A 19,006-nucleotide genomic window follows, 5' to 3' on the forward strand; every position below is an offset into this window, starting at 1 on the left:
GGTTGCACAATAACCCGAAGAAAGATCCGAATTGCCGCTGATTGCGCTGACTTAATCACACCTGAAGGATTTTCACGGGCGCTCCAAGTGTGCTCTTTCCTTCCTTGATTACTTTGGAAAAAGTGTTTTTATATGATTTCCATAGAAAAAAGATCAGGTTAACTTTTCTGCAAAGGTAACTCTTTGCACACTTCGAGTAGCGTTTTCCGGGCGAACATTTTCAGCTTCCCAGCACAAAGAAATGCGTTAAGATGGTATTTTCCGCTCCCCACCTTGTGATCATGAAGTGTGACAGGAACTGACTGCTCTCCAGCCTACAGAGGTGCCAGAGTGTGAGAGCTGCTCATTTCCCTGTAAGCAACACCTGAGCTTGAGAACTGGGAGATAGAGAACAGAAGTTTTTGTTGTGCCTCCCCAGCAGTTCCCCGTGCCTCCCTTGGCAGCCGAGCTGCAGAGATGGCTGCAGAGAAGCAGCGTCGGGACGTGCCCGTGCTCGTGTACGAGCCACACCACGAGAGCTACAGACCCGAGCCCTGCGCGCCGGGCTTCGGCCAGGAGGGTGAGCGGGGATGGGGACACTGGGGATGGGGACACGGGGATGGGGACACGGGGATGGGGGACAGTGGGAAATGGGGTCCTGGGTCACTGAGAATGGGGAAATGGGGTCCTGGGGAAATGGGGTCACTGGGAAATGGGAACACTGGGAATGGGGTCCTGGGTCACTGGGAATGGGGAAATGGGGACACTGGGAATGGGGCCACTGGGGAAATGGGGTCCTGGGGTCACTGGGGCTGGGGAAATGGGGACATTGGGGAAATGGGATCCTGGGTCACTGGGAATGGGGTCATTGGAGCTGGGGAACAAGGCTGGGGTCACCGAGAATGGGGAAATGGGGTCCTGGGGTCGCTGGGGCTGGGGAACGAGGTCCTGGAGTCACTGGGGATGGGGAAATGGGGGCCTGGGGTCACTGGGGATGGGAAAGAGCACCTGGGGAGGGTCCTGGTGTCACTGGGGTTTGTTTTCCATCACATCACCCAGCACATCTGGGGCACAGCCTTGCCAGGACGTGGTAGGTTTAAAAAGCGTCTGTGCCAGCATACAGAACCCAGGGTTGGGATAGGATTTCCTAACAAACATCATCTCCTAAGAAACATCATTAAAATGGCAACAAATATTTTTGTTGGTTTAGTTAAGATTTTTTTTAAAAAAACCACGCTTTATTGCAGCTGTATCACTGCAACGATTTCACGTTCCTAGCGTGCTAATGTTCAGCCATAATGTTCTGTACGTGGATGGGCTGTGTCCTGTTTAAATTGTCGTTGGTTTTACCTTTTCCCTGCCATCCCTGCTAGCCAGAGCTGCTGCTCTCCTGGTTGGCTTTTCCTTCTGAAACCAGGCACTGCTCCCACACCTCCACAAGCACCTGACAACACTCCCATCTTTAGTGATTGTGCCTTTGCTACCTTCCTGCTGCGGAGGAAATTGCCATTTACTGGAGAAAAAATCCGAATGGGAGTTCATGGAGTAACTAAGAAGGCTTGTGACTGTCAGTCGTGGGCCTCTAAACCTGACTCATTTTCAGAGCATTTCACTCTGATCAGCTCTCCCTGTAAATATTTTGGTTATATCTGATCTATCCCTGTAAATGTATCTGAGATAACTATATCTCTGATTTTCAGAGATCTCCCTGGCCTCTTTCTGAGCTCAGCAGGCTTGCAAGGGACTGGGGAGGAGGAATGTCCCTTGAGAGCACTCAGCCAAGGCACAGGCACTGCTCACCCCAGCACTGAGCTGCAGGGGCTGCTCCTTGTGCAGGGAGCAGATCCTTCACTGACACACATCGAACTCACTTGTACTAACCACATTCCTTTTCTGCATTGGAGGGAAATTATTTAGTTTTCTTTGTTTTTTTGGTTTTTTTTTTTTTTTTTTACATTTTTTCCCCTTACAAATAACACCCCCTAAAATTCAAACAAACCAAACAGAAAACTTCTCAAAACCAAAAACTAAACACCCCCTGCCCCCACTACCGTGAAACCCAAATACCATTGCAAATCTCTACCACTTCTGGCAAGGTATTCCAGACAATATTGTTAATATTTTCTTCACTCTCGCCACTGTATTTTATCTCACTCTGGAAAATTCTGGTTTTATATTCTATTTATATCCTTGTGGGATAATTCCCTGGCTGCACCCACATGGTTTGTGAAAAGCTTGAGCACAGGCTGGACTCCCAGCTTGGGCTGAGGGTTTCTCCACTGCTGTCCAGGCTTGCCCTGCAAAGATTTCCCTTTGGGACTGTCCTCCTGCCCCAGACCAGTCCTGTTGTTTGGTACCACATCCACACTAGCTGGCTGTAAAGCTTTTTACATGGATTAATTTTGCGTTTATTCATTAATGTATTTTTTTATACAGTCATTTATTTCCCCTCAGGTAGGCTGATAGCATTCTTAATTTGAAAGACTACCAAACTGAAAAAGCTTGAGGTGTCTTAGTCACCAGCTTCCCTTCTCCCAAAACAAAAGGAAAAAGATATTTTAACTTTTTTTTTTTTTTTTTTTAATCCTAGAACAAAGAGTATGATGAAATAACTTTATCGGCTTTTGACAAAGTTTAAACCAGTAAAAAGGCTCTAAATACTCACAGTGAGGGTACTAGCACTGAAGGTAGAAGTACTGTGGGTCCTTTATCAGTGGATTCCTTAAATTAAGATTGATTATCTGTCAGTGTTATGCTGGAATGATGGTGTTGCTGCCTTTCCTAAGAAATGATTTAATTTCTCAGCTTTTATTATAGAAGGGAGAGCAGCCAGTCACTGCAGGCTCTTTGGCTTTGCAGACCCACGAGCCAGTTCAGGGCTGTTTCTCCCTGTGCTGGCTTTGTGCTGTCTCACAAAGGGGTTTTGGGAGGCAGAAGCTGTTGGCACTTTGACATTTTGCCTGTTTTTTCTTGCACAGGGGGCTATGAGTACCCTTCTCCCCCACCCTACTCCTACCGAGAAACCACCGTCGTGGAGGAGCCCGGTGAGCCAGGGCTGGAGCAAAAGGGAGAGGGGTTTGGTTTTAACATCTACAGCGAGGGTGGGAGGTTTCTGACCCAATCACAATATCATAAACTGGAAAATTTCCACAGAAATGTCAGAAGATAAACTGAGGGGACTCAGACTTGATTTTCCAGCATTAGCCAATCTACTCAAATTTTCATTAAAAGAAAAATAAAAAACAAACCAAAAAGGCACAAAGTCAGGGCTTTCAGAACAAATAATTTTAGGCCCAGTGCTCCTGTTGTAGTCACCTTTATAGAAGTGGAGAAGCTCAAAGGAGATGCTGAGGAAAGGCTTTGAAGAACAGCCAATAACAGCTCATACAGGAGGAGACATACATTTTAAAATATCCCTAAAACCAGAAGGCACTTGAGCTCAGACATACTCTATCTTACAGATACCTTCCCACTCCTCAAGTTTTGCCTCAGGCTACAGTGTGAAGTTGTACCCTAAACATGTTTCAGGATCCTTAAATTTTTTTTTTTTTTAACTGAAAACATTTCTGAAAAAAATATCCTTGGTGTACTATAAAGGGCTTGCCTGTCAGGGAATATGGTAGTCAAGTCTAGACTGCAAAAACATGAGCTATAGACTAACTGGGGACAGCACCAGCAGCTGTTTGATGGCATTCAGGTGTAAGAGTAACTGCTTTGATGAATTTCTCATAACTACTGAAAAGTTGATCTAGAAAGTTCCCCACCATCCTTCAAATCTCCTCTTCAGGGAAGTATTACACAGTAATACTATGTATTAAGAATACAAGTATGTTCATATTATTTTAAATATCCGAAGACAAACCCCCAGGGTCAGAGTACATCCCCCAGAGGGTGGTGGGGACTGCCTGACAGGGGATTATCCCCCAGCCAGTTCCCTGTGTGTGTCCTTATCTGAGCAAACAGGGGCTGGGTTTAGGTGCAGTGTTTTGGGACACCCACAACAACCAGCACAGTGGTTCTCAGGATAAACCTGAAATCAACAACAATAACACAGATGCCACGTTTAGAACCCACATTCTCCTGATTAAGGCTTTATAACCTGCAAAATATTTCCTGTGCTTCTAATTTGGCTGCTTCTCCTGTCTCCTGAACTCAGTTTATTTGGTGCCCCAGCCTCCCATCATTGTGGCAGGGATCTTCTCCAGCAAACCAACATCCACAATCTGTCCTTCCTGCCGCCAGCACATCACCACCCAGGTCACCTACAGACTGGGCAAGCTGTCCTACCTCCTGTGCACCAGCCTGTGCATGGTTGGGTAAGTTTTCATGGGCACTGTGCACATTCAGCATCACAGAAGGTTAAAAACGAGTAATTAAAAATCAAAGTTCTAGTTAGTGCTTCCACAGACAGTTTGCCCTTCTCCACTTGATGAGAAGCCAGCCTGTCCTTTCTAGATACAGTCATCATGGCTACAGGGGATGCAAACTTGCTAAATTTAACCCAGTGTGTTTCACTTTCCATAAGACAAGCAGAAATTGGTACCACGTTGTCTACTTCCCAGCTGTAATTCAGGATCAGGCTCAGACACAGACTCATGCATAAGATGTCAGAAACAAAGATGATTAATTTTTTGGAAGATACATTAATAGACTTGGGGAAAGAAGTGGATTCACACAGTGAAAAGGCAGGCAGAATAAGGCAGGGGAAAATCACAGCTGTGGCCAGCAGAAAAGGCAAGGCAGCAATCATTCTTGCCCAGTAATCATTCTGTGCATGTCCATCTCCTCTTTGGCTCCAGGTGCTGCTTTGGATGCTGCTTCGTCCCTCTCTTTGTGAAGATCTTCAAGGATGCAGATCACTACTGCCCCTGCTGCCATTTTCACATTTATAGATACAAAAGACTATAGAAACAAAGTTTATGCAACTAGATGATGTAAAGTCTCCATTTCCCAATGGCATAAGATTCTGCACATAAAACTACTGCTAGGAAACCCACAGGACTGTGCTTGGCTTCTGCAGCTCCCTTGCTGGTGAACCCACCTGGTAAGCTCCAGTTTACCACCACATGGTTGGACTGGTTTAAAAACAAAAAACACTTCCAAGAGTGATTTGCTGTGAAGTTTCCAGTTGGTGAGTCCTTCAGCTCCTCTCAAATGTCCCACCCAGCTGGGACTCAGGCTCCTCTGCACCTCTCAGCCCACCACTAACCAAGGTCTGGACATGGTTTCAGAGAAGTTCTTACCTTTTCTGCACTGGAACCGACTGGTTGGGATTTCATTTCTCTCTGCTCTTCTCCCTACAGCATCTACCCCTGCAAGGCTGTGGGTGGAACAGTGTAGCTGATTATTTATTAACAAAACACTAAGTTATAAGACTGTCTTTACTCTCTTATGTATGAGGTAAGAAAATAAACCTGTTATTGTTCACAATGCTGGCAAAACATCTGCTGTCCACATTGCTGCCATGCCCTGAGCACGAGATGCAGGTCACTGGGACACCCCCTGTACATTAACAAGCTACAATCCAAAAGGCAAACACAGCTTGAACAAAGCTACCACAACACAAGGCCTTTATTTCACCTCTTGGCCTTTTCACTGCAGTGCATCATCTCCCAAATCAGGACTTAATAGACTTTAACTTTACACAGAACTTTGTAGTCAATTATTTTGTAAAATCTGCAATTACAATGCCCAGGAGGTGCCCAGACCCTTCCAGCACTGACAGTAGCATTGTTACTGCTGGCTGGAAAAATGAGCAGAGGAAGAGAACAAACTTGTATTTCCATGTTCTAACATCATGAATACTTTCACATTGGCACAGGGATAACTGAGGGCAGGGGATGTGTGGCAGCAGCACTGGGCTGCTCCCCAGCACTTCTCTGGGCACTACTGGGCACTTAGAGAGCTCCTTATCCAACTCTGTCCCTGCAGTGTGACCAGTGCTCCTGTCCATGCAGTGTGACCAGTGTCCCTGTCCCTGCAGTGTGACCAGTGCTCCTGTCCATGCAGTGTGACCAGTGTCCCTGTCCCTGCAGTGTGACCAGTGCCCCTGTCCATGCAGTGTGACCAGTGTCCCTGTCCATGCAGTGTGACCAGTGTCCCTGTCCCTGCAGTGTGACCAGTGCTCCTGTCCATGCAGTGTGACCAGTGTCCCTGTCCCTGCAGTGTGACCAGTGCCCCTGTCCATGCAGTGTGACCAGTGTCCCTGTCCATGCAGTGTGACCAGTGCTCCTGTCCCTGCAGTGTGACCATTGTCCCTGTCCATGCAGTGTGACCATTGTCCCTGTCCCTGCAGTGTGACCATTGTCCCTGTCCAAGCAGTGTGACCAGTGCTCCTGTCCCTGCAGTGTGACCAGTGTCCCTGTCCCTGCAGTGTGACCAGTGCTCCTGTCCATGCAGTGTGACCAGTGTCCCTGTCCCTGCAGTGTGACCAGTGCTCCTGTCCATGCAGTGTGACCAGTGTCCCTGTCCCTGCAGTGTGACCATTGTCCCTGTCCATGCAGTGTGACCAGTGCCCCTGTCCCTGCAGTGTGACCAGTGTTCCTGTCCATGCAGTGTGACCAGTGTTCCTGTCCCTGCAGTGTGACCATTGTCCCTGTCCATGCAGTGAGTGACCAGTGCCCCTGTCCATGCAGTGTGACCAGTGCTCCTGTCCATGCAGTGACCAGCCCTGGGGCACCGCCCGCCACCGCCCCCTGCCGGGCGCGGGGCGCACTGCGCGCTCCGCCCACGGGGCACCGGGGCAGGGACAGGGACACCGGGAAGGGATCGAGAGCATGGACAGGGACAGGGACACCGGGAAGGGATCGAGGGCATGGGCAGGGACAGGGACACCGGGAAGGGACCGAGGGCATGGGCAGGGACAGGGACACCGGGAAGGGACCGAGGGCATGGACAGGGACAGGGACACCGGGAAGGGATCGAGAGCATGGGCAGGGACAGGGACACCGGGAAGGGAGTGGGGGCATGGACAGGGACACCGGGAAGGGAGCGGGGGCATGGGCAGCGGGAAAGGGTCAGGGACACCAGTAATGTGGTCAGGGACACAGGCAGGGACACCGGGAGAGGGTCAGGGACACCGCGAAAAGGGTCAGGAGCACCGCGGAAAGGGTCAAATCCCCCAGCAGCTCCTCCGGCACTGTGACACAGCGAGCACAAGTGCTCCAGGAACAGCACTGCCCACCAGCCCTGTCACCCTGAGCCAGCTGTCACAGGCTGCATCAGAAACTGCCCCTACCGAGCTGATCCCACCGTGTAGTTCAGCTAGGCTGGGCACATGCACTGGTTTTTACTTCAACACCTACACCCGTGCAGCCTTTAGACCACAGAAACCCCAGGCTTCAGACTGCGAGATGTGAAAAAATGTCATCAGTACATGTAAAATCTGTTAAACAACCACTTTCCCAGTCCTACCTGAAAGCCAGAGCCAGCACTGAGCAGCCTCCTCAACACCCAGAGCGGCTGCCCCAGCACCAAGGTCAGTGACTGTCCCTCCCCTGGTCACCCACCTACTGTCACCTAATGGAATGCAGACCCACAAGGATTAAAGGCAGCCACACAGATGGCAGCACAACAGGTTTTTAAACAATTCACACATTTTTTTTGGGACGTTAAGATTTTTCTCCATTTTAAAATCTGGCTGTGAAACCACAAGCATTGCTGTTAATTAGTGGTAAATAATGCACCAAGTCAGTGACGTTAACCAGGAAAGGTGCAAACCCCAAATCCACATGAATATACACATGGTGAAGGAATTTATATAAATATATGATGTGAGATCTGCAAGAGGTATAGAAGTAGTTAGGACATTTTTACACCACTATATATAGGTGCAATAGTTTTACACAATTACTTCTTAAAAAATAAAGGCTTCCAGCCATAGCAAATTTACAGTAATTTCACGATTATAAGCCACACGTCCAGGTGTTGGCAACTTTTCTTTCTTTGTCCATATATGTCTGGGGTTACAATATAGAGTGTGATCAAAGGTATCTGTTCTATCATCATCTGTTGAGGGTGGGGGCAGTGATCCTTATCTCCGTGGGAAATATCCTGCTAATGGGCCATCCATTGAAACCAGGCAGGGCATTGTTCTTTATCTTTTCACAACCCATCCTTCCTCCAGCCAGTCATTTTCTGCTCATGGCCATTGAGTCCCACTGTGGGACTGATAAAATTACTGCATCCCATTGGAAGTTGCTCCAGCCAAGGGGAAGAGCCCAACATTTCTTACCAAAATAAAAACAGAGGTTTTGGGACACTAAGGGAGCCCCTTTCTCCACTGGACTCCAGAGGGAAACCAGATTTCTCCACATCACCACTGGAGCTCCGGAGGGAAACTGCACCTTGTACAGGAGCACTGCTCCAACTGAGCCACATCTGTCACTGCAGGAGGATGCAGCCACCATGGAATGGGACTGCTGCCAACACCCTGCCTGACGGGTGTCAGGTTGTACTCTGACTGTGTCAGGGTTTGGAGTTTGTTTCTTTGTAGTACTGTATTTCTATTTTAATTTCCCTAGTACAGAACTGTTATTCCCATTCCCACATCTTTGCCTGAGAGCCGCTTGATTTCAAAATTATAATAATTTGGAGGGAGGAGGCTTACATTCTCCATTTCAAAGAGAAGCTCCTGCCTTTCTCAGCACACACCTGTCCTCCAAACTAGGACAATATATAAATCACACCGGATTATAAACCACACCTTCATTCACAGCAAGAATCCGCGTGCAACTTTCACAAAGTTGCCAATTAGTAACAGAATCACAGGATCGCGGGGTTTACTGGCTCGGCTCACTGCTGCCCTGCCACCGGGGCCGTGTGGGCTCGCACTTCCAGGCTGGCAAATTTCTGAACTTCATCCATATATTGGCTGCACCTGATTATAAGCCGCACTTCTGGGTTTGGACCAAAATTTTAGTCAAAATGGTGTGGCTTATAATTATTAAATTACTGTAGTTTCCTGCTGTGCTTGGTATACAGCTAACTTCAATATCACCTGGGGCGGAAATTAAATAGAACACAGATTTGGAGCTGGATTAGGACATATCACATGTGAACATTTCCCCTTTTTTGACCCTAAAGATGAAGCAGGTTTAACAGCCAGCAATAAATGACACTTGCTGCTCACATCAAACAGCGACGCTCTCCCCCTCAATACCAGAATGTTTCAGGAAAAACAAGGGCTCAAAATGTGGAAGCTGACATACAAGTCAGAATTTACCATCTGGCCAGCACACCTCACATTATTAATGCCATTTCTGACACACAATTTGGCTGAATTTTGCAAACTTCATCTACTTGATCAAAGCAAAATCTGAGTTCTGAGTGACCCAAGAGCTCTAACTCCGACTTGTCACCAAAATGAAGAGCCAAGACACCAGAGCAGAGTTGAACCCGGGCTATTTTATTTACAATATGTACAGTTCCTACAGAAAACGATTTCTCACAGAGGACATGACCCAGCACCCCCCCAGTGCGGCTCCGACCTGGGCGCTGCCGCCTGCAGCCAGCGCAGCGCCTGCGGCCGGGCGGGCCGAGCCCCAGGGAGGTGGCACGGGGAGGCTGGCACAGGGAGGCTGGCACGGGGAGGCTGGCACAGGGAGGCTGGCACGGGGAGGCTGCAGGAGCTCCGAGGGCAGCAGCTGAGGTAGATCCGGGATGCGGGAGGCACTCGCTCTGCTCGTCCTGCGCCCTCGGCGGGGTCGCTGTGCCAGCCTGGGCGGGTGAAGGGGCTGGGGCTGCCTGTCACTCCCTAGTCAGCAACTAGCACTGCTGTGATCTGCTCAGATTTCACCAAATGCTTTGGGATCCTTTAGGATAAAAGGCACTATATAAATCTACAGGAACAAGGCTCTATTTTTGTAGGGAGAATTCGGATGGGCTGTTAACAACATGTTGCTCTGATGCTGTGTACTGTGAAATTACATCCTTATTGCTTAAACACACATACTACCATTACTTTAATGCATTCACTGTGTGTTACCCAGATAATTCCAAAACCTGAACAAAGAAATGAAAAGCATGGCAATTTTGAAGACTGCATTCTTGTAATTTTTTTAAAGGAACTGAACAAACATACTGCACCTGAGAACCCTCCTGTCCTCTTCAGAGGTGTTTCCACATTTGAGTAACAAGTTACTTGTGCTCCAAAACTTTTTCTTTTTCAAAAAAATCCTTCATTAGTTGAAAACTGCATAAGGAATGACTCAAAACATGGACTTGACCAAACTAGTGTGGGAATAGCACAAATACTGAAGCACATGAAATTCAATCATCTAAAACCCAAAAGGCACCCAAAACCTACTGCTAGCGGCTTTTTATTCTGAAATAGGAAGGATTGTTTTTCTTAAGATAAGTCCCTAGAAGCTGCTACCATCCCATAAATTAATGTGAAAACTTAGTGACATTCAGATATAAGATCAATTTTATCAGTCTAAACAACACTAAATATAATTAGGGCTTACTACTGCTGACCAGAGCCTCTGATTCCCAGAAACAGCTTGGAAACAAATCCTGACATTTACTGAAAGCCTGAAGAGACAATCCAAGTACCAGTAAAAACACCCCTGGGGTGGTGCAATTCTCACCAGCTTGATGGAAATGCAAAGCAAAGGAAAGCTTTCTCCACTTAAGGCATGCCAGTTAAGCATTTCCCACTATCCTAAACCTACACACTCAGACAACAAAACCAAAGTAAACAACTAGTTTGCCTTGACTGGAAATAAGAGACAGTTAAAGCACAAGATACAAACTAAAAAGAGAATCAATAGAACTTGCACCTTCTGTTTTGGTTATGAACACAGGGAACACATTACAGAGGGAATCTATTACTCTATAAAGAGACCTTACCTTTAGAGACTCCAGATTTCACTTTACACCATTTATAATATTAGACTTGAGAATCTGGACCACAACATTTTATACAGGCAGGCAGAGTCCAGTCTACCACAAAGACTCTACTACAAGCTTTACAAACAAACTAGCAAAATAATTTTTCCATTTGTCTTTTTTGTACATGGCTCCTTTCCTGGAAAACCTTTTATTTGTTAAGCTCAAATGTGACTAGTTAGGATGTAAAAAAACCAAACCCCAAAAAGACTTCCAAACCCCCAAAAAATTAAACAGAAACTCCCACAAAGTTTTCCCAAAACAACCAATGAAGATTATACAATTGTCAACACTTAAGGAAAAAGAAAACCACACCTTTAGCAAAATCTCATGAATGAAAACATTTCCCAAAACTCTACTTCCAAGGAGAGGAGAAATCTTCTTCAGTGTCCATGTCATCACTCATCAAAAAAAATTTTATAGAAAATTTTATTCAACATACAACATTTTCCAGCAAAAAAAGGCAATATACAGGAAGAGGAGTTGTACACTGAGGCTACAGAAACAAAATAAAATACTGGAAAAGAATGTAAAATTAAGTGTGAATTGCTGATTCTATCTTTACTGCACTCAAAACTAGACACGCGGCTGGCATTAGCTCCAAAGAAAAGGAAGCAGTCTGGGGACTGAAATAAAACTACACACAATGAATATCAACATCAGTGAAATTCACTTGCAGACTCACCCAATAAAATTAACCTCCAAGTGTTAAATTGTACATGTTCATTCATTAAATATACAATTTCTTTTTTCGTTTTTTTCTTCTTTTTTCGTTTTTTTTTCCTCCTTTTTTATACAAAGTCAACAGCTTACTAAACACTAGTGAGCATGCCCTCTGTGCTAAAAGGCTAGTTCTTGTGTTTTCCCCATCTCTTCCCATGGTAACTAAATTAATGGTATTTATAATCTTTTCACTTGCTTTTGCCAACTTTTGAGTGTCATTCTATTTGCCAGAAGATGGCATAATCAATTGCAACGGTTGGAAATTTAATAAAAAGACCCAAATATCTCTTTTTAGGACTCGGGGCATCCACTTGGCAAAACGGGATGCAAAGTATTGACTAAATTAAATGAAAACTAGTTTATTAAAAAAGGTTCTATGAAGCTGGAGGAGACAAAAATCCCAAATAAGTGCCAACAATGTACACAATGAAGTAGAGATTGCTATTTATTGATGATGTGAGCTTTTCTTTTGCATTTACAAATGCACAAAAATGTCAAAGTATAACTGAAGGAAATAAATCTGATGTGAGTCTAAACATAAGACTTACTAGCTGCAGTGGTGGTGAACACCACATGGGAAGGGCAGCCAGTCAGCTTATGCCATCTATAAACGTACTACAGACAAATAATTTTGCCAATGTCAACTGTTCTACTAAACTCTTCCCTCATTATGCTGACAATTGCCTTGCATTACGTTTACCATAAAATAACTCTCATTGGCATCCAAGCTTTTATAAAAACACCTTCATTTTGCTCAAAAAGGGCAGTCAATAGATACAGAGAAGCCAAACTGAACAGCCTCAACAAAATAAAATTAACATCAGCAGCAAATCCTCTTGCTGAAGACTTCAGATATAGTGCACGTGTACCAAAGTTCTACAGTTGTTAAAAAGGTGCACACACACACTTATTTTTGTCCCTTGCCTTGACAATCTGGTTAAGTAAGTCAGTTATGGATTTTAATAGCTTTTTCAAGGTAAGTGTAGCGACTTCTCTTTGGGGCTTTATTGAAATGGTCAAGCCCTAGCCATGGCCTTGGATGAGACATGTTGCCTAGAAAAGAAAAGAGAAAGAAAATAATGAAGTTTTAAGATGAAATTGGAAAAATGTTTCCATGACACAAACTACTCCTGTGTGCTCTGCCCACAGTTTGCTGGGAAGGCAGAGGAGTGCAGAGCAGCCCCCCATCCAGCAGTTCCTTCCAGCAGCACATTCCACAGCTCCTTCTGCATCAGGTACCTGCTTTTTCTCTTCTTCAGTCACCTACAGGAGTTTACAGCACTGAGGGGTGTGCTAAAGCAAAATAACCACTGTGATGGCCAGAGGCACATCAGAGTACCAGCCTTCACCAAAGTGCTGAGCCTGTTTCAAACAGGGAGGAATCTGCCATTGAAACATGACAACCAACAGTATTTACCATAATCTCTGCTACTCCTATCACCGGGTTTAAGTGGAAGTATCAGCCAAATTCAGGTAAAATGCAAATAATGCTTATTAAGAAATCATGAAACTGACCCTCCTCTTTATTTTCCAAGAAAAAACCCTAGCCACTTATATTGCAATGAAAATATACAGATTTTTTCATTTGTTCAAACTGCTAGTTTTCATGAAAAACCATAGTCCACATACTTCTTGCAAATGGAAGAAATTCTCTTTTAAGATGTTCTCAACGCAGAGCATCTAATGTTCTTTCAAGTGAAATGATAAAGGCAGAAACTAAAGAGGCCCCCAGCAAGGGATGCACATTCTACATTCAAAGCCATCAGCTGCCACCACCAAAGCATAAAACACGTGACCTTGTTGGTTGCCTGCATCTGCATTCTGTGATAAATTTTCTTCAATCAAAATTATTTTGTTTTATTTTCTTGTTTCACAAAATGGTCAGTATGAAATTAAAAGAGAACTGCCAATCTTAGTGGGAGAATTGGAATGTTTCTGAGGAAAGAAATGATGTCCTACACGGTTGGCGTCAGCAGTCATGGCTATAGTTAGTGTACCTTGGCAAAAGCAGAGGGACACAACTGACATCAGCTATGCCAATCAAACTGGACAAGGCCACAGCTTTGGTTCCATCAGTTCAGTGTGTGTTAAAAGTTGGTATTTGTAGAAATTAGTTCTATCAAAGCATATTCTATCACAGGGGTGAATTCCATGAATTCTCCAATTAAAACCATTTGCTCTCACGTTCCCTACAATTCCTACAAACAGTTCAAGCTCTCCCTTTTCCACATTCTGACATGCTCTGTGCCTTTGATCTGGCCACCTGGTTAATTTTTCAAGCTGTTTTGGCACCACTGGCTCTGCCTTGCTCACCAAGTCCAGCAGCTCATTCTGGACTATTGCCTTTCCCTCCCAGACCCAAGAGGGATGACTCCCAGAAGAAAATCTGGACTCTGCCTGCTCTGACCACACAAGAGAAAGTTCATCTGTCTGTGGAGAAACATCCAACTCCAAGCTGACTATTCAGAGACCCTTCCCAAGTAGTGCACAGAGAGGTCCTGCAGTGCCACACTCCTGGGCTCTGGGGTGACTTGTGCAGCTGCAGGCACTCACAGCTCTGACAAGCCACAAACCTGCCTGTACTACATGACTGAAGCACTGTTTGCTAGGCTCTGCAAGTGCCCAGTAATAACACAGGTCTAACTCTCTGCACTTTTGTAATAAATGGACAGTTACAGGATTTCTTTACAACTAATACATCAATGCAGAGCACAGCTGGGAAAAACTAAAGCTCGACCCTAACAAAATCTACCATAAAAATCAGAATTCCTAATTGTCAGAAAAATAGAACTGCAGAGAGTCAATGAAACTCACAGAGAGGAGTACTCAGCTAAGGTGGGAGAAGAAACCCCAATGAATTCAAGGGTTTCATGGATCCCTAACTGTGGATGCAATGGTGCCATTCCCAAACAGAACTCTCCAAAGAGGAAAAGGAGAGATTTGGATTTAGAAGCACTGGTGCAGGCTGCCAGAAGAGCTGTGGCTGCCCCATCCCTGCAAGTGTCCAAGCCAGGTTGATGGGGCCCTGAGGACTGGTCTGGTGTGTGGCATCCATGGCAGCAGTGGGGAATGGGATGGTCTTTAACCAGCCCAAAACATTCTATGACTATGAAAACACTGCTGTGGTGGAACTCCTGAAGGATTAACCTGGTTTCTCCCATTTGTTAATGTCTAAGAAAATAGAGGTTTAAATGTCAGTCAAGTAAACAAGATGGCCAAGCCCATCCAGAGACAAATTTAGATGGAGCTGCACTTGTACCTTGGTGAATCGTCTCTTAGAGGAAAAAGAAAATCTAAACAGCATCTAATTGACATATTTAGTGCTCTTGTTAGAATCTTCAGATTAATAGAGGATATCAAGAACAAAGAAGAATTAACTTTCCATGACCATCAAACATGCAAGGGGGTAGATGGACAATAAAGACAAGATGCAACTGATGCTGCAAAGTGTGTTATACTGATACTGGACCCATTTGGTCATTCACATGCAATCTTTTAACTCAAAAGGAAACATATCTATATGCTTATAAAATACATATTCTTGGACTAACATACATATTAACACTGTTCAGTATGCACACAGGGTATGTAAATACCTGCTTAGTCACTACATCTAATGTATGTCATGTAAAAAGAACATCCTGAGTTAAGGATAAACACATCATAACAACTGGCAGAGGAACTTCAGCAGGCCAAAAGAAAATGAGATGTCTAAGAACTTACCAGGTTGGGACTCAAAATCTTTCAAGTTCACTTCATACTCATCTTCGTTGAGATACTGGTGTCGGCCCATCATTACAATGGCAAATTTAAACTATGCAAAGAATAAACAACACAAAAACCAAGTGGTAGGATACAACATTGAAATAAAGTCTTCAAGCCTAAGCTCACAGTCTAACTTGCAGCTGGTTATTAAGTAGTATTCTTCAGGGGTTGAAAAAGGCCAGTCCCAGTTAAAACCCTCATCAACAACCTGGATAATGGGACAAAATAAATGCTTCGGAAATCATGAACCCTCATCCTAAAATACTGTATCCAGCTTCAAACCCTCCAGGGAAAAGACAGGGCAACAAACTGCAGCAAGGGCAGCAACAGTCCAGTGAAACTGTAAGAGGACTGGGGGGGAACCTGGTGTACAGGAACCTCTGGGTTTGTTTAGCCCAGAGAAGAAAAGGTTGACAGGGTATCTACAGCTTTCCACCACCTGAGGGATGGTGCACAGGAGCAGGCTCTTCTCAAAAAACTGCACAGAGGTGACCTCCACAAGTTGCAAAATGAAACATTCTTATTATGTGCAAGGAAAGCAAAGCCTTCCCAATGATAGTGGAACACTCTAAAACACCGTGTCCAGAACAGGGCAGAATTCCCACCCTTGGGAGTTTACAAATTGCAACTAAAAAGCCCTGCACAACCTGACTGAATCACAGTCTGCTCTGAGCAGGAATGTCATGTGGGGGTGGCTTCTAGAGGTCCCACACCAGCTACACTTTTCTGGGTTACTTTAATGTTTTGCAGAATATCTCTCTTGATGCAGTACAGAAATACTGATCCTACCCACTCTAACTAATTAGTCCTAGAAAAAGCATTATTTCAGTCAAGCAGCTGTTCTATCACACAAAATCTACACTTATCCCAAGTCTGTGGTGTTCCAATCTACTACAATAAACTCATTTAGGGTTTACAGTCAGCAATAAAAACTCTCCCAACCTGAAATTACCTTTTCAAATTCTTTTTCTTGTATGTCCAGCATTGTCTGAATCCGCTTCATAACCTCTCTGAAGTGTTCGCCCTAATAATTACAACAAGATTTTTAATGTCAAAAAATCTAGGGGAAAAAAGGGAAGCTGTAAGCATTTCCTGCTTTAAGTTTCATTGAAAAACAATGCCTTAAACTCTCTGTTATTTACAAAATTACACAAGTGTCAACATCATTCTCTGCAATATGGGAGAACAGCAGGCAACTTGCACTAAATTCAGGAACTTTAAGTATTACTGATTCATCATTATGCAAACTGCCCATAAATTGGCCAGGCACAAGTCAGCTTAAAGTTAAGTAGCAAAGTCAGAAAATCAGCAGCAAAACAGGAATTTGTGAAAAACTCCCATATTCCTGCTAAGCATATTACTACTTCTTGCAGTGTATTTTTGCTCCCTCTCTATGTACACTGCCCAAAAAGGTGACAGATATCATCATTTTTAAGATAATATATTTTAACTGTCATAACAAGGAAATGCAGAACAAAAGGTTTCCACCAAAAATCACCACCTAGATTTTATTCTTTGATCAAAAAATATGGAAATTAGTAAAATTCTAATTTTAAAGTTTTAGAAGTAGAGAGATATGGACATATTTCTCATTCCCAAATTTTTAAAGTAAGTAATTTATAGTAAATAATAACATACATGAACCTGAAAAAATTTAGCAGCAAATGGCTAACTGCTCCCAGAAATACATATTGATATTAAGAGAATCAGGGTGACATTCAGCTGGAGCAGCACCACAGAAAAACTTGAGAATTTAAATTAAGCTTTCAAAATTAGCTTTTGTTCTTGTAGCAACTTTCAGCCCTAGCAGATAAAGCACATCAAATTACAGAAGGGATAAAATGCAAAGTCATCTCAGAGAGTGACGGAGAAAGCAACCCCATTTGCCATAATCATGTCTCGGTGAGAGCACCCATGGCAGGGCCACTTTTGCCAACAGCTCTGCTCTGCAGTTACTAAATGCTGCTGGAAATAGGGTTCTGGTTTCTTGGGGGATTCTGCAGGGGCAGGGGATGACAGTTGCTGCCAAATGCCAGCTTTCTAGGTCTTGCACAGGCTCACTGGATATGCAAAAGGAACTGAGCTGGGAAATAATTTAACCATAAAAAGGCACAGATGGGGCAGAACCTTTGATCCAAGAGCTGTGTTTTCCTACACACTTCTTGCACTAATGCATTTCTTTGACAGTACCTAAAGAAAACATCATCAGTAAAATTCCACAGGGAGAAAAAGGGAGGCATACTGCACCTGGTGTATCCTCAGTAAGAATGGAATTCCAAATGTCCCGAAAACCTCTTTGTGGAAATGTGCCACTGTGATTAGCATCTCATTTTCTTTATCTATATCTACCTGGTCCAGAGGAATTTCCTAGATCCAGACAGAGAATTGTGACTCCAGTCAGCTGAACTTCCACAAAAGAAACTGAAGTTTTAAAGTAATTTTTCTAGTTATTAAGATACTGGAAGCATTATTACTGTTACTGATTCCAAACAATTCTATTAAAAAACAAATAAAAGAGCTATACTGAATGACAGTGTCTTTTACCAGACTCCCTCATCCCCAGCATGAAAGCACTTCTGCTTCCCCTACTCAGGATATATTCTCCTGGTTTCCCTGAACGGCTTTTTTGACAAGAAATCTTCTACCAGTGCAGAACTAGCTGACAGTAGCACAGGCCTCTTGTCAGCTCCTCAATACAATTTACACTGGAAACTTTTTTTTATTGATTTCTAATCTCTCAGGCAAGTTAGCAGATCTAAATGATGAGATGTTTAGAAAAAAAATTACATGCAAATATCAAATTTGCCTCTAGAACCTCAAATGTAACAGAAAAGGAAACAAAACCTTCTAGAATATCAGAGTACAAAAATGGGTTCTAAGCATAAACATTTCTATCATGAACTCTCAAACAAACCTTGGAATTACTGCCAAGACATTGAATGTCCTATGGGCAGGCTCTCACAAAGTCTTCATGTATTGTTATAAAAACATGTAAAATTAAAAGAATGAAACATTATAGGGAAGCCCATGGAACAAAGGATGATCTTTTTAAAAGCATTATCTGTAAAAATACATGTATATTATCATGTAATCTTAATACAGACATCACAGTATTTGAAGATCAGCACCCAGAAAAAGAAAATTACCACTTGAAAGAGTCTCCTCCCTCAAAGCCAGGTTTTAAAGCTTCTCTAAGCACAACTCACCTCTATTCGAAATGTTCGACTTGTTGCAGGTGACAAACACTCTAACAGCTCATCCTCCTGATGGACACCGATTATTTTGTAACTTACAATTTCTAGCAGCCTTAAAGATAAACAGGAAAAGCATTTTTAAAAAGTAAATAAAAAAAAAACAATGCAACATTTCTTGAGACATTAGTGCAGAATGTAAATGATGCTGCTATTGTATTTATAAAATTTTAAACTCAACCTTTAGCAAAAATTAAGCAGTAAAGCCGTAAGAGGTTAAATTATTTCTGGCTTATGGCAAAAAGCCAGAATGTGCCACTATAAAATACAGGTTTCTAGTGGAGATTATTTTTTATATCCTCTTTAAATGACCTCACTTTATACCCCTGTAACTCCTGAGAAATGAACAGCATGAAATGCTTGGATTTTCAACAATTAATAAGTCATGACTAACAAAT

General features: G+C 43.7%; 2 protein-coding genes across 3 annotated transcripts in view; one reads left to right on the forward strand and one right to left on the reverse strand.

Moving 5' to 3' along the window:
* Positions 1 to 456: 456 nt before the first annotated feature.
* LITAFD (LITAF domain containing) lies at positions 457 to 4,887 on the forward strand. The gene is made up of 4 exons (XM_033073785.1): positions 457 to 559; positions 2,958 to 3,023; positions 4,136 to 4,295; positions 4,779 to 4,887. The coding sequence occupies exons 1-4, from the start codon at positions 457 to 459 to the stop codon at positions 4,885 to 4,887; spliced, it is 438 nt and encodes a 145-aa protein (XP_032929676.1).
* Positions 4,888 to 11,280: 6,393 nt separating this feature from the next.
* USP7 (ubiquitin specific peptidase 7) overlaps positions 11,281 to 19,006 on the reverse strand; it is a 70,437-nt gene continuing 62,711 nt past the window's right edge. For both annotated transcript variants that reach the window (XM_033073963.2, XM_033073962.2), the window contains 5 exons: positions 18,564 to 18,663; positions 17,605 to 17,724; positions 16,310 to 16,381; positions 15,316 to 15,406; positions 11,281 to 12,645 (listed from right to left, as the gene is read on the reverse strand). In XM_033073963.2, coding sequence (XP_032929854.1) covers positions 12,539 to 12,645; positions 15,316 to 15,406; positions 16,310 to 16,381; positions 17,605 to 17,724; positions 18,564 to 18,663 — 490 coding nt within the window. In that variant the 3' untranslated portion in view covers positions 11,281 to 12,538. The remainder of the gene's footprint in view (positions 12,646 to 15,315; positions 15,407 to 16,309; positions 16,382 to 17,604; positions 17,725 to 18,563; positions 18,664 to 19,006) is intronic.

This window comes from Catharus ustulatus, chromosome 16, assembly GCF_009819885.2.
Source record: "Catharus ustulatus isolate bCatUst1 chromosome 16, bCatUst1.pri.v2, whole genome shotgun sequence".
NCBI classification, from domain to species: domain Eukaryota; kingdom Metazoa; phylum Chordata; class Aves; order Passeriformes; family Turdidae; genus Catharus; species Catharus ustulatus.